Source organism: Morus notabilis, unplaced genomic scaffold (assembly GCF_000414095.1).
Source record: "Morus notabilis unplaced genomic scaffold, ASM41409v2 Scaffold446, whole genome shotgun sequence".
Classification (NCBI taxonomy): Eukaryota; Viridiplantae; Streptophyta; class Magnoliopsida; order Rosales; family Moraceae; genus Morus; species Morus notabilis.
In genome coordinates this window covers 362,993-376,910 of record NW_010364530.1, presented here as the reverse complement: position 1 = coordinate 376,910, position 13,918 = coordinate 362,993, and the positions used below count along the sequence as shown (strand labels likewise).

The window sequence follows — 13,918 nt, the reverse complement described above, 5'->3', positions numbered from 1 at the left end:
GAATGCCGAAACTGCCCCATGCTAATCGCCATTAATGTCGCATGCTCCTTTGGCCATCTTGACTTCCTCAAACCCAATGCCTAGTCGACCAGCAAGTTCACCAACGAGAATCGGTTGCTTCGTTCCAAGTCTTCAAAGATAATGCCATCAGTTAGCCTTCTCCAAGTTGTGAATTTCTTCAACCGCTTGATTTGTCAGTCCACCCATGAACTTTAACAACTACTCCAATCCATCTCTTCAAGTCCTACCACATCAAGATGCTCCCCAAGCTTTCATTGGACAAATGTTCTGCAATTTGTAACTCCGTTTCCCAATGTAACCCAAGAAAATTATGACGAAAGAGACGAGCAGTAAACGCGTAAATAAAGAATTGAAAACTGATTCATCCCTCACCATAGTGCACGAGGTTTTATGGCGTCTGTCTCCCCAGATACAATGGCAGTGACGAATGAGCAAAATTAACGCACTTAAAGCTACTCGGCCAGATGGTGAACCGAAATATCTCCAAACTATCACACTGGAACCTAAGAACTCTCTTTTCTAAGAGAATGAGAATAGGACTTCGAATTTTTCTAGTGTACTAAACAAGAAGTGAAAGGTCCTAATTTATAGGACTCGGATGGAGACATGGCATTTAATCATGCAATTATCTCATAATCAATTCTGAGATTAATTCTTTGTTGTTACAAAAATGCTTTTTATTGCAGCCAACTTAATTATTTTGGATTCAAAATTTAATTGCTCACTGGCAGTTACACGGTGCTTGAAAAAAAAAGGCAAAACCAAGCCTGTGAGGGGGCGTCTTTTCGGTGCGATGTTCGTGGCCGCACGTCCCGCGCTTGCACACAAGTCATGTGCATCAGATGTGCATTTCTGTCATAACAAAAGCATGTTTCAAAGTTCCGGGGTGAATCTAGAGACTATTATATATATATATATATATAGGTTTAGGGCACAACAACTGCGTTTTAAAATTTGGGAGGCATATTGACATAAGTGGAGACATGTTGACATAAGTGATATAATTTAAGGAAAATTGCCCCGTTAATTGCTAGAACAATCCTACAAGTAACAGAAATTTGAAAATGACTATTTCGATATAATAATGAAATTAAATTAAAAAATTATTATGAGAAAATTACAGAATTTACTCTTATGAGTGTATAGATCTAGATTTTTACCATTTTTTCTTGATTAATACTCTTTTATTAGTATAGTTATTTGATTAAAAGAGTTATTAATCAAGAGTAATGGGTAGAAATCCTTACCCATGCACGCATTTTTAAGGGGAATTTGTCTCATTTTCCCTATAACTATCTGGTCTAGTTTAAATCATGCTTAGAATTGGGCCCCATTTTGGGCCAAAATAAATGCAGCCCACTTGATTTTTTTTTATATTTTTAGGAAGGGTAATTTTGATAAATACCCTTTGAAAGTGCGTACGTAAGGATTTTTACTTTTTACTCTTGATTTATAACTTTTTTAGTCAAATAATTACACTAACAAAAGAGTATTTATCAAGAGTAAGGGGTAAAAGTCCATACTTATGCACCCTTAAGAATAAATTCTCAATTTTTTCTTTTGGAAAATTCTTTTATGCTATTTGAACTTGATAAGTTGAAAACTCAAAAAAAAAAAAAGATATATTCTGGGCTAGGTAAAAATACCTATCGATTTCTTCATACCCCATTAATCACCATGTCTGTATTATAATAAGGGATACGATCATAATTAAGTCTTCACGCAAAAATAAAGGGAAAATGATCAGGATTATGAATCTAGTGGTTCAAATTGTTGAATCAAATGTGGACGTTGTCTTTAAGGACCAGCGTCGGAGATTGCGATCGATAAGAATTAGTATTTCAACCATATTGTAACTGATTGGGACAGAAAATCCTATTCTTAGGGGGAAAATTAAGCTTCCAAATTCATTTAGTTTGGACTCAATTAGCACAGCCCTACGCGAAACTGATCACACACACACACACACACACACGCACACACACAATATAATAATAACAATAAAATAAAATAAAAACAAAACAAATCAATTATTCTTACGACTTATTCAGTAATTTTGGCGTAGCCAAGACTTCCATATAAAATTAAAAACGAGGATGTATTTGCCGAATTATACTAGCACTAGGCATGAACCATAGTGGATAACGCTTTCACATATTCAATCATAGTGAAGAACGCAAGGCCGGCATTATTAGCATACAAAAAAGTTATATTAGTCCAAGAAGAGATGAACTAATTATACACAAGGAAAGTGAGATAATCATACTGGAATATTGTAAAGTTACAAGAAAAGTGTAGTTATCAAAGAATGGATAAGAATATGATCTGTAACCAGAAAATTAACGTCTAATTATAATCTATGTTCATGACATGCATCTATAAATTTTAAAGCTCTTGAAACTTTTGTTTTCAACACTTTTTTCTTCTCATTGTCCTTTTATGCCTTGTTCTTTCCGTTAACACACATGGAGCTCAAAATCTCTCACTCTTCCCTTAGAGTACCAGCTATTATATCTCGACGTTGCGAGGCCTCTTGGCATGACAATAGGTTGATCATCATACCAATTAAGCCCACCACCAAGAATATCAAATCCTCCAACTCTCCTTCAAAATGTTCCGCCAATAAATTGACCCTGCCATTGGGGCTCTATGGAGAAAGCAGGTTCTCAAAGACTTTGTTATCCAACCAACATGAGCGTAATTCCATCCGGGTAAATATTTTACAACTTTTACATTTATATATGGCACTTTTTTTAGGGAGGTGCGTTTGTTTATATATATATATATATACACACATATATATATACACAATATGGGATCGACCCCAAACCCTCCCCGGTGCCATCTGACCAAGCAATCTTAAGCGAGGCACGTTTGTTTTTCAGCAATAGGAATAATTGGAAAGGTAAATTTATGTGCCCCTCTTTTTAAAATTTATGTGTTTAAACAAAATTAACAACGATTCAAAGATACTAGAATATTTGCTATATTTTTTTATTTCCATTGATTCATTCGTGTGTGTGCTTGGTGGCCAACACACGAAACCTTCGCCAAAACACCTTAAGGAGTAAAGGGGCCTCACAGTCAGATTCGAAACCTTTCTCAACTTTCCTCTCTGTTCTTCTCTCTCCCTCATCTAAAAACCTCGCAACATCGCGAGGGGCCTCACGACAAGATCCAATAATATGAAAATTTGTAAGAAAAAGTAAATCATCCTGATTACTATTTATGGAGCCAGTGCTAATGAAATCAGGTTCTCTAATAAATCGCCAAATAATCGAAGTAGCGATCTGAATTTTACAACGCTTACTTTTTTAATATGTGTGACTTCGTTTCGAAGAAACCAAATGACCAAGAGATTAGAGACCAACAGCTATTCCAAGATTTTTCAATGGAGAGTTCACATGAATAGAGAATTTTTTTTTATTTTTTTTTATAGGCTTGTTAGACACAAACAAAAATTTCCAAAATAAATATTGAAAAAACGACTCCTTTAAACTTTCCTTTTTAGACAACGAGAACGAAGCACCACACCCCCATTTTCTTTATTGTATCATCAGTAGGAACAAGACCATTCAAAACCCTCGACGCAAGAATAGGGTGTTTCGGCGGTATGTACTTCTGCTGAATCAAGACACCCCAAGAGTACACATGATTTGCCCTACGCCGAAAACAATCATAAGCCTCTCGAACTGAAATCCTCCCAAAATCTGACTTGGTACGTCCATACAAGTTCGTCGTCAGAATCCTCGAGCAATAGAAAATAGTCTCTAGGGCATCCACCTGAAAGTCGAAAACGCATCAAATGTGGATTTTCTTTTACCTGAAAAGAACATACTCTTGATGAGAAGAGCCTTCATATGATATCATTTTAGTAATGTGCTAAAGCCATACTTCCAGAGCTCGCAAAGGAGCCATTTCGCAATTTTCATTAATTAAACGTGCCACAGTTACTCTTGTGATTTGATTATTAATTAGTTAGTCCAAATGTCCAATTAGTTTCCAATTCAGCTTATAAAGTGAAATAATTGGTGCTAGGCATGCGCTAAAGTCGAATCTGATGATTTTGATCCGGTACTTGCCAAAACTCAAGTCAAATCAGCCGGTCTCGTTTCGGTACTTGATGAAGTTTTGCGCTTTGGATTTTCTTGGTTCAAATTCGCAAGGCCGTATGCATTGCGTCAATCAATGATATCCACCACGTAAGTAAACTTTTATAGTAAATTAGAAGAAAGCAAAAAAAACACAAATTTGCATGACATAAAATTATAAGGATTATTCTCATATATGACCCTGGAATTTTAGGATTATTCTTACTTTACCATTTAAACTTTAAAAACTCTCACTTTACTTCTTAAATTATGAAATAGTCCTACTTAACTCCTTGTATTAAAATTTTTGATAATACACAATGGAAAAAAGGAGAAATACTCTCACTTAATTACCTTTTCTGTTAGAATTATATTGAAAACAAACAAAAAAAAAGGACCAAATATTGATGTCACTAACACCCTGTTTCTCCCTTTGTTTTTAACATAAGCTCTTACAGATAAGGTCTCCCTTTGTTTATAACATAAACTCTTACAAATGGGGTTAAGTGGGATCAACACAAATTAAGAGGTAAAGTGAGAGTTTTTAGAGTTTAAAGGGCAAAATTGAAATAGCCTTAAAGTTTATGGGGGTATAAGTGACAATAATCCAAATTACAAACCTCTCTCTTTCTTTAAAACCCAATTGGATGTAACTTATTTATGCATATTCTCTATTTTCTTGACCAGATGTTTGTTTGCAAGAGTACTAGTTGAGAACCCAAAGTTGTTCAAATGGTCTGTCTTATTTAAGGCATTTCCTGGCTTAATTGCTGTAATGCTTGCCTTTGCTTATGCTAATGGCATCAATATGATTTTCGATGTCGAAATTGACAGGTACGTTTCCCAAGTGTGTGTCTGTATATATATATATATATATATGTATCTCTTTTCATGATTACAAAATATTCAGTTATATTGCCTCTAAATCAACAACATGAAAAAAGAATTTCAATAATAACCATTTCTGTTGGATCCATATCTGCATGGATTAGAGACACTTGGGTAAGAGTTTTCTTTTGTCTCGGAGTAAAGAGGATCTATAGCCATATAGTCTTGGCTTTCGATTTATTATTTATGTTCATGATGGACATCTCCACAGTCGGAGTAGAAATTGTAATTTTCTCAAAATAAGTGCATGCAAAACCCCTTTTTATTTTATTTGCTCTTTAATATGGATTGCTGAAAAAAAAAAAAAAGCTTATTCTGTCTTTATGTATTGTATTTTCAGGATAAATAAACCTTATTTGCCTATACCAGCTGGGGATATATCACTGAAACAAGCATGGTTCTTCGTGATATTTGATGTGCTTGTTGGCCTGCTAATACTTCAGCTAACGAATGCTGATCTAATCACTACTTCTTTTTATTGTCTTGGTCTTTTACTAAGCACCTTCTATTCTGTTCCTCCCATTAGATTTAAGGGATCTTCTATCGCAACGGTCATTTTGGTTCCTTTGGTATTAATATTTTTCTTTCAGTCCTCTCAATTGTGTAGTGAATCTGTTTCAATTTATAAATTTTTTTGTAATGTGAAGAGAGACACTAGTATTGGAATTGATTGTCCTCTTTGTTTGGGATGGTCAATGACTCAGATTACCTGTTCAATTTTAATGTCTCAAATAGTTTATAACCAATCACGTTATGTCACACGTCATTTAAAAAATTTTGAAATGTTTTTTTAACAAACTCTTTCATGTTTTAATGTTTGAGTTCATTCAATGTTGTCTCATAATATAATTAGTTAAATACAATTTAGAATATCATTAATCTAATGGTCTAGTAGCTCTGAAGCCAATATCTCTATCCATTCTCAGAAAAAAATTATAAAGTCGGGAGAGAAACTGTGGTATTAGGTTTTCATATGTCATTCTAGAGGAAAAGAATAACAAAAGCGACATACATGCAGATCTGTGGAGTAATTCAAAATGTGGGCATACTTTACGCCTCCAGATCTTCTCTCGGACTTCTATTTCAGTGGAGGTACGTGTAATAATTTTTCAAAACAATTATTTTTCCTCCTTGCTCTTTGTCCTTCAAAATTAATTTCCACTCTCTAGAGATATTTCCCAAAAATCTGAAGGCCCTTGTCATTTAATTAATCCATTACTTTCTATGGTTTTTCTTTTTTAGACTGGGAAACCGACCTATTAAGAATAAATTACATTTTGCAATACGCTCATGATACAACTTTCTGTGACATGCCTAATAGACATGATCATTGTTCTTGATCGGCACTGCAGATTTTGTTAATTAATACATAATCTGAATATGTTTTCGAATTGAAATTGTTGCATTAGAATTGTTATTTTGCCCTGATTAGCAACATTAATATGACCAGTCATGGCTTGTTCAAGAGTCGTCGATTAATTTGTGTTAAGTTGCCTTTAAAAATCATTGGAAATCGGCGAGAAAACATGGCGGCCACGAGTAAAAATTGCCAAATGACAACCAGAAACCCTAGACTAAGCAGAAATCCTAGCAGAGAGCAAAAAAAAAAAAATCTTTACCTCATCAGCACCCTCTCTCAAAACCTTCCTCCTCCTTTATCTATTTGACTAATTATTTGTCATAATTATCATTAATCCGCAACTATAATCTATATATTTCAACTATAACACACAATTAGTTATTCAACTTTTTATAGAAATCTCAAGTGTTTGGCTTTTCAATCACTCTGCAGCCCCTCAATTGTTTTCATCACAACCGTAGCTACATTGTTTTTTGTCGCCCTTAGCATCATAAAAGATATCACGGACGTGGAAGGTGATATGAAGTAAGTTGTATTTATTTTTATATGTTATCGTATTTTCTGGACTTAAAATCTCTCAAATTTTCCATTTTGATCACTCTTTTCATCAAGAAACAATTTTTTAGCCAGTATCTCCAGTATCATCTAATAAAAGAATATATGCATCAAAATAATTACAGGCATAACATAGTAACATTTGCAGCAGTATTTGGACTTAGAAATATTGTGCTCCTTGGCACCGGGTTGCTCTTGTGGGTTTATGTTAGTGCTATAGTTGCTGCCATTTACATGCCTCAGGTAATTAATTTTTCATCTTAAAGCTTACGTATGCAATTTTGTTTTGTAATATTTGCAAAGATACCAAAGATCTTACTCTTTTTTAAAAGGACATATGTTTGTAAATTTTTCCTGTTTTTTTTTTTGGGTCCATTTTTTGTACTTTATTAATTTACTAAAGCTAAATTATTGATTTACTCAAGTAAGTCACTAATTTACTCTTAGTAAATCATGAAATCATAGATTTAACTATATGTATTAGTTAACTATATAAAATAAAAGACAACTAAACAAACGAAAAATATTTTTATATGCATTATTTTAAAAGATTTCATCCAGTTTCCCGTATAGTTCTTTTTCCCTCATTTGATCATGCTTATTTGTGTGGAGAAGACGATCTCATAAACAATTACTTTCTTTTTACAGGCATTCAATCGTTACTTAATGTTGTCTGCTCACTCGATATTCACCTTGTGCTTGCTTTTTCAGGTTTGTCATATATATATATATATATATATATATATATATATTCTAGTATAATCGATAAGTCAATAAATAAAAGTAAAAAAACACTTCCAACTTGTGTTCTTGTGTGATTTCAGGCCAGGAAGTTAGACAAAGCAAATTATGCCAAGGTAATATATGCAGCTATATTTTTCTATAACAAATAATTAATATGCAGCTAATCTCAAGTACATGTTTATCGTAGTCACGAATATTTAATTAGTAATAATGCTTACAAGGTTTATATTATTTTACACACAGGTGGCATGTGCAAATTTCTTTCAATTCCTCTGGAAGCTTCTTGCGTTAGAGTTTATCTTGTTTCCTTTCATATAGCAATTGGTATTAATTAATAGTTTTCTATTTTATACTTTAGTGGAGAGAGAGGAGCAAAGAGAGTCATGGATGTAAATATTCTCAAATAATGTTTTTAATATTATATTTGGCACCAAAAAATCTTATAAACAGCATTTTGATGTACTGGTTTGATTTGGCCCCAATATGTAATATTTTAAATACTATATATCTATTTTTTCTCATAATCATTAAACTCTGGAAGTTATAAATAAATAAAGTAAATTAATTTTAAAATTTTAAAATAATTTGAAAATACTAATATCATTAATGATTTGATGAAAACATTGTTACATCGACCAATAATAATTAAATACTAAAATTTAGCATATATTAAACTTGATGTGAAATTAACCATTAAGTGTAGTATAATTTAGCATTGTATTAGAGATGCTTTATAAGTTGTTTCATTAATTGTCTTCCATCCAAGTTTGTTAACTTTTTTTTTTTTTTGGTTACTCAATATTTTCAAACATTGTCTCCTCAACTTTTAGAAGTACGCACGGCTTTTAACAATATTCAATTTTAACTGGAAGTCTAATCTAAATTTTTCTTTTTCGAAATCCTAACCACATTCATTTTTTTCCTTCGAAATATCAATTGAATCTAGGTAAGCTCCCCATTTCAAATTAAGAATTGTGATTGAAACCATGAATCAAATTCAGAAGTAGCCCCCCGGAATTGGCATTCTATCCGATTCCCATAACTAGTTTATGCCAATAAGTTTTATTTCGGAATTTGTATTATACAACTTCTGTTTTAGACTCTTTTTCAAATGCTAGCCTCTTCTTTTAACACGTGGCATCCCCACTTTTTTAAACAAACTCACTTCTTAAGTCTTTTTTTTTTTTTTTTTAAATAAGAGTGTCATTCTCTTCTTTTTGGCTCTAAAACTGACTTTACATATTCCAGCAGACCCAAAAAAAAAAAAAAAGGATAAAATACCATAGAAATTACTTTGACTCAGAAAGTTATTGGAAGAGTTTGGTGCTGCAATACTCTTTGACGAGAAGACAAAGCGAAAGGAGAAAAAAACTCAGGTATATATATTTGCTCGAGCTTTTCTTATTATTATATATATTTGCTCGAGCTTTTCTTATTATTCTATCTTGTTGACGTTTTTTTCTTCTTTTTTTTTTTGTCCTTTTGTTTTGCACCGCTGGTCAAAAATGTGTTATTGGATGACTAAGGTTTATTTATTTTTTTTCCAGTTTCGTATGTATGTATATTTTGTTAGCTGACCTCAATTAATTTGGGATTAAATTATATTTTGTTCCACCTTTTTGGACGACATTTTTTTATAATTCAGGTTTAAGTTATTGGGTTCTTTTTTTTCTTGCTAGAAGATTATGTTTGTTGTGCTTTATTATTGGGTGACTTTTTTTCTTTTTCTTTTTTTTTTGTTGAACTTTCCCTTAGGAACGAATATGTTTTGCACAGTAATTTATTTCGCCGTATATGTGTTAGTCTCGTTAATATATACTAGTATTTATAGAATTGTTAATTCTTAATTAGTACTCTTACACTGTGTATTGATTTTTTTTTTCTTTCTATTGCAATATGTGCAGTGTTAGAGCAGGAGCAAAACAAGAAAATAATAATGGCACTCTTATAAATAAGTGTAAAAAAATTACTTGTTATTAAGTGGATTTGTTTAAGAAAGTGGGCATGCCACATGTCAAAAAAAGAGGTTAATATCTGAAAAAGAGTGAAATATAAGTTGTATTTAGCACTCCTTGATATGAGGTAATTTATGGGATGTTTGTTTTAAAGATTCATTTCTAATTCTGAATCATAATTTTTAGCTTTTTACAGTGGTTTTTTTTTACAAAAAATTTAAATTTGATAAATCGGAATCATAAATTATGATTCTGAATCTATAAACCAAATGTCTCATTATTCTTTCACCGTTCAAGAACATAATAATAATAATTAGCTAGCATTCATAGTTCCCAAACTCTTGAGTAAGTAATAACTTGGTTTTCAATCTTTAATTTCCACTATAAAGTTCACAAGTTCTTAATTTTGGCAAATTCTATATGTAATTGAAAACGACCATTTTATTTTGGACGGAAAAATGCACACATGACTTAAGTGAGCATCAAAACAATTCTTAATTATTTGTCGTAGAAGGCTGATATTCGTGTAGTGTCAAAACAAAAAAGGGGGTAGTTAGCGCAAATGTCCCTGAATTGTTTGTAATTGCCCACTTGATTGTCGATCTTTTAATTTTGACAATTAAGGCCCCGTTCACTTCACCGATTCGAGTTTAGAATTCGAGTTTTGCTACAGTAAAAAGCTCTCAGAAACAGTCACATCTAACTTTTTTACTACAGTAAAAAACTCTCACATAAAATCACATCTCAACTCGAATCAGCGAAACGAACGAGGCCTAAGTATCTAAACTCTTGATTCAATAACAAATTTGATTAAATTGATATCGAATATTCTCTAATCTTGAACAAAAAAGGTGCATGAGTGCGGAAGTGAAATACCCTTTTAAGAGTAATCATATACTACAACAAATATCAGTATTAATAGCTGACCAAAAACACTATTAAACACTACCAATAGCGTTTTATAGAGCACTAGGACATCAAACGCTATTAAAAATCGTAAAAAAACATGGTGTTCTAAGAGCGTTATGAAAAACGCTATAAAATTGAGGTCTTATAGCGTTTAAGGCAAGTTATTTTCAACCTCTTACAGTTATTTAGCATAGCTACGGTATAAATTAATAACTTTTTCCCTTGTTACGTTCATACTCTTGTAGCTTTTTAAAATTATTATTGATATTTTTTTAAATTCATTCAAATAGATGATTATTCCGAGCAACATCTTATATCTAAATATGAACATTCAAATTAAAACATAAAAACATTCAACGCATCAATTGTTATCAATATCTATCAAGTTGGCAATACGATTATATCTACAACACAAGTCATACAATGTCCAAAACCTTAACATTCAAAACAAGTAAAGAAAACAGAGGAATAGCTAGAAATATCAAAGTATCCAAAACATTTAGCTAAATGAAATGGTGAAATAAATCCTTTCATCTTGACAAAATACTTTAACAAAAAAGTCATCTCCACTATTTAACCTGTACGAAAGTGATCCACTACCAAAACAATAATCACACTCAGCTAAAACTTCCACCATTTAACCTATAAATAAAACAAGGACTAGTTACACCATTCACAACTACATAGCCACATCCCCATATGTTTTGCAGTGAGTTAGAGGAAACATGACTTCAATGATGCACTAGGCAAAAATTGAATGTCAAACTTGTAAGACAGAGAGTATCTTACATGTATTGTTATGTAAATAGTTGGAGAAAGCACGAGTCTTCATTGCCTACATTTAAACCCGAAGAGAAAAAAAAAAACTTGCTATCACAATCATATAATGTTTTGGTTAAAACAAATTTGCAGCTAATAAAGATTTTTCATACTCCTTTAAAATTTTATCAACAGGCCATGCCACATTACTTGAAATTGCTTCTTCAATAGTACTCATTATATTGACCTGTAAGAAATAACAAAAGCCAACAAAATAACAAATGAACACATGCTAAATCAAAAATAAAAAAAATAAAAAAAGTTTCCAAGCAGCTAGTAAAAGGTAAGAGAGTCAAATCCATAAGCACAAATAAATCAAATAGATGAGAATTCATAAAACGAGGGACACAGTAATTAATGCATGTCACAACCAAGACTTGTCCCTAATTAAAGCATCTCACAACCAAGACAGACAAACACAGGTTTAGGATGATAAACATTATGCAAATTATAAGCATCATTTCATTAAACATCATAGATATAGATTTACCAAGACAGATAAAAATTATTTAAGGACAAACCTGAAGTCTTGTCTTGAAGTCTTGTCTTCCACCATTTAACTTGTAAATAAAGCAAGGACTAGTTAAATTATGCACAACTACATAGTTTAGTTGCATATGTTGTACAGAGAGTTGGAGAAATCATGATCACTTCAATGATGCATGAGTCTTCATTGCTTACATATAAACTCAAAAAAATAGATTGATCCTCACTTTTGATGCGATAAGACTACAAATACGTGGCGATTAGATTGTAGAACTTATATACAAAGAAAAGCCTCAATAATGTAACTAGGCAGGGAAAAAACTAGGTGGAAAATTAACGCCAAGAACAACTTGATCTCACATGATGTCTGCATCAAGAGGCGAGTGTGAAGGGAAGTCCATGTTATATTGCAAAACAGCTTAACATCAACACTTAAATGCTGAAAGAAAATAGAAGTACAAAAATTTTTGAGTAAATAATATACGCAAATGAAATGCGTATATTATCTTTTTCCCTCTCTATATATTTTTTTTCAAATAATCACAAGTTGAAAACATGTAATGAATAGGGCCACACCTCCCGAAAATGGATTAATGACTGTTGACTCCAGTTTTTATTATATGCTGATAACTCGATAAAATAGAATTATTTAGCATACTTTTAGGCTTAGTAGTTACTTATTTTTTCAAGGTAAAATGCCTTAGTATTAGTATTTCGTATAACATTAGTTAGTTTTTGTTTAGTTGGTTAAAGGTTGATATTTGTGGAACAATCTCGTCACATCATGGATTTAGTCCTCATATTCAATGAAAGTGTGTTGACTCTGGGTGTATAGTGCAGGAAGTCCAAGGGCAGTGTCGGTGAAAGCATTTTGAAAGAAAAGCACAGCAAAAGAAATGAAAGCAGGAAGGCACCCGATGCTATAGCAACGCTGCAGTAAAAATGAAGCAAAGTAGATACAACCAAAATGTGCAAGCTGGCACAGCTTTTCTTTATAGCTGGTAGTGGTCCAAATGCTGACGTTGCCAAGACAGGACAGCTATAAAAGCACTAGAGGGGGGACCATCAATTTTGGTTCTCAGAAGGACACATGTAATTTGTAATGACTGAGAAAATTCCAGACCTTAAATAATACAATTCATGTATTTTTAAGCCAAGGATTTTCTTAGAAAATATTATGTTATATTGTGAATGGAGGATTTATGGAATTAATATATGTATTCCTAAATTCTATAGCAAATTTCATGTTAAGTTCATGTTTCGATCAAGTAAATTCGATCGATAAATTCTCGCCGTATTTTAAGGCGGAATAATTTTCAGTACAAGTATAGTTTGAGAATCTTAATTTCAAGAATCTCTAAGCACAGCACGATGTTAGCGGCGTATAAAAAAAAACGCACTGGCATTTTAAAAGAAGAAAAAAATCCTTAATTGCTAGACAGTTAGGTTAAAGTCACAAGATAAATACCTATAGTAGATGGATACAATATGAGCTCGGGAGTTGACACTGTCAGAAACGTCATTCTCGGGATAGAATACAGAAAATTAAAATTTAGAATTTGTTCAGTCTAAAATTAATTTCAAGACTTGAAACAGTTTGAAATATTACGCGAGTAAGAATATAAAACAATATTGAATTATTCAGAAATTGATATTGGACTGTAAGTAGTAGATTAACTTACGTGAGCTAAACTAATTACCTCTAATCAGTATAAATTTAATCTGTTTAGAGGAAATAATTGAGGATAAGATCAGGCACGTAATCTTGCCTTAATCAGATACTTTATATAGTGAAATTTTTAGGGTTTTTGCACTTTCTTTCTCTTATTCTCGCTCATTCTCTCCTCTCACGTTTTCTCTCACACAAACCATCAATGGCCAAATACTCAAGTTAAGATTCCGACCTCCATTTTTGACACCACCGGTGTCAATAGAAAGATCTCGACGAGCTGAGTTCAACGACATGCGGCACGACCTCCAACCCCGCCGGAATCAGCCGCAATCGCCGGCGGAAGTTCCGAAATTCCCATTTCTTCCCGTCGTGATATCTCCGCCATCCAACCTCCGATTGAGATGATTTCAGTCCCTAT

General features: G+C 32.5%; 1 protein-coding gene across 1 annotated transcript in view; it reads left to right on the top strand.

Annotated features, from left to right (window-relative positions):
• Positions 1-2,486: 2,486 nt before the first annotated feature.
• Positions 2,487-13,918, top strand: part of LOC21395653 (homogentisate solanesyltransferase, chloroplastic) — a 24,634-nt gene continuing 13,202 nt past the window's right edge. Inside the window, exons 1-9 of the mRNA XM_024171230.1 lie at positions 2,487-2,732; positions 4,060-4,223; positions 4,800-4,946; positions 5,341-5,569; positions 6,019-6,092; positions 6,793-6,885; positions 7,041-7,158; positions 7,564-7,626; positions 7,740-7,772. Of these exons, the coding sequence (XP_024026998.1) occupies positions 2,487-2,732; positions 4,060-4,223; positions 4,800-4,946; positions 5,341-5,569; positions 6,019-6,092; positions 6,793-6,885; positions 7,041-7,158; positions 7,564-7,626; positions 7,740-7,772 (1,167 nt within the window). The remainder of the gene's footprint in view (positions 2,733-4,059; positions 4,224-4,799; positions 4,947-5,340; positions 5,570-6,018; positions 6,093-6,792; positions 6,886-7,040; positions 7,159-7,563; positions 7,627-7,739; positions 7,773-13,918) is intronic.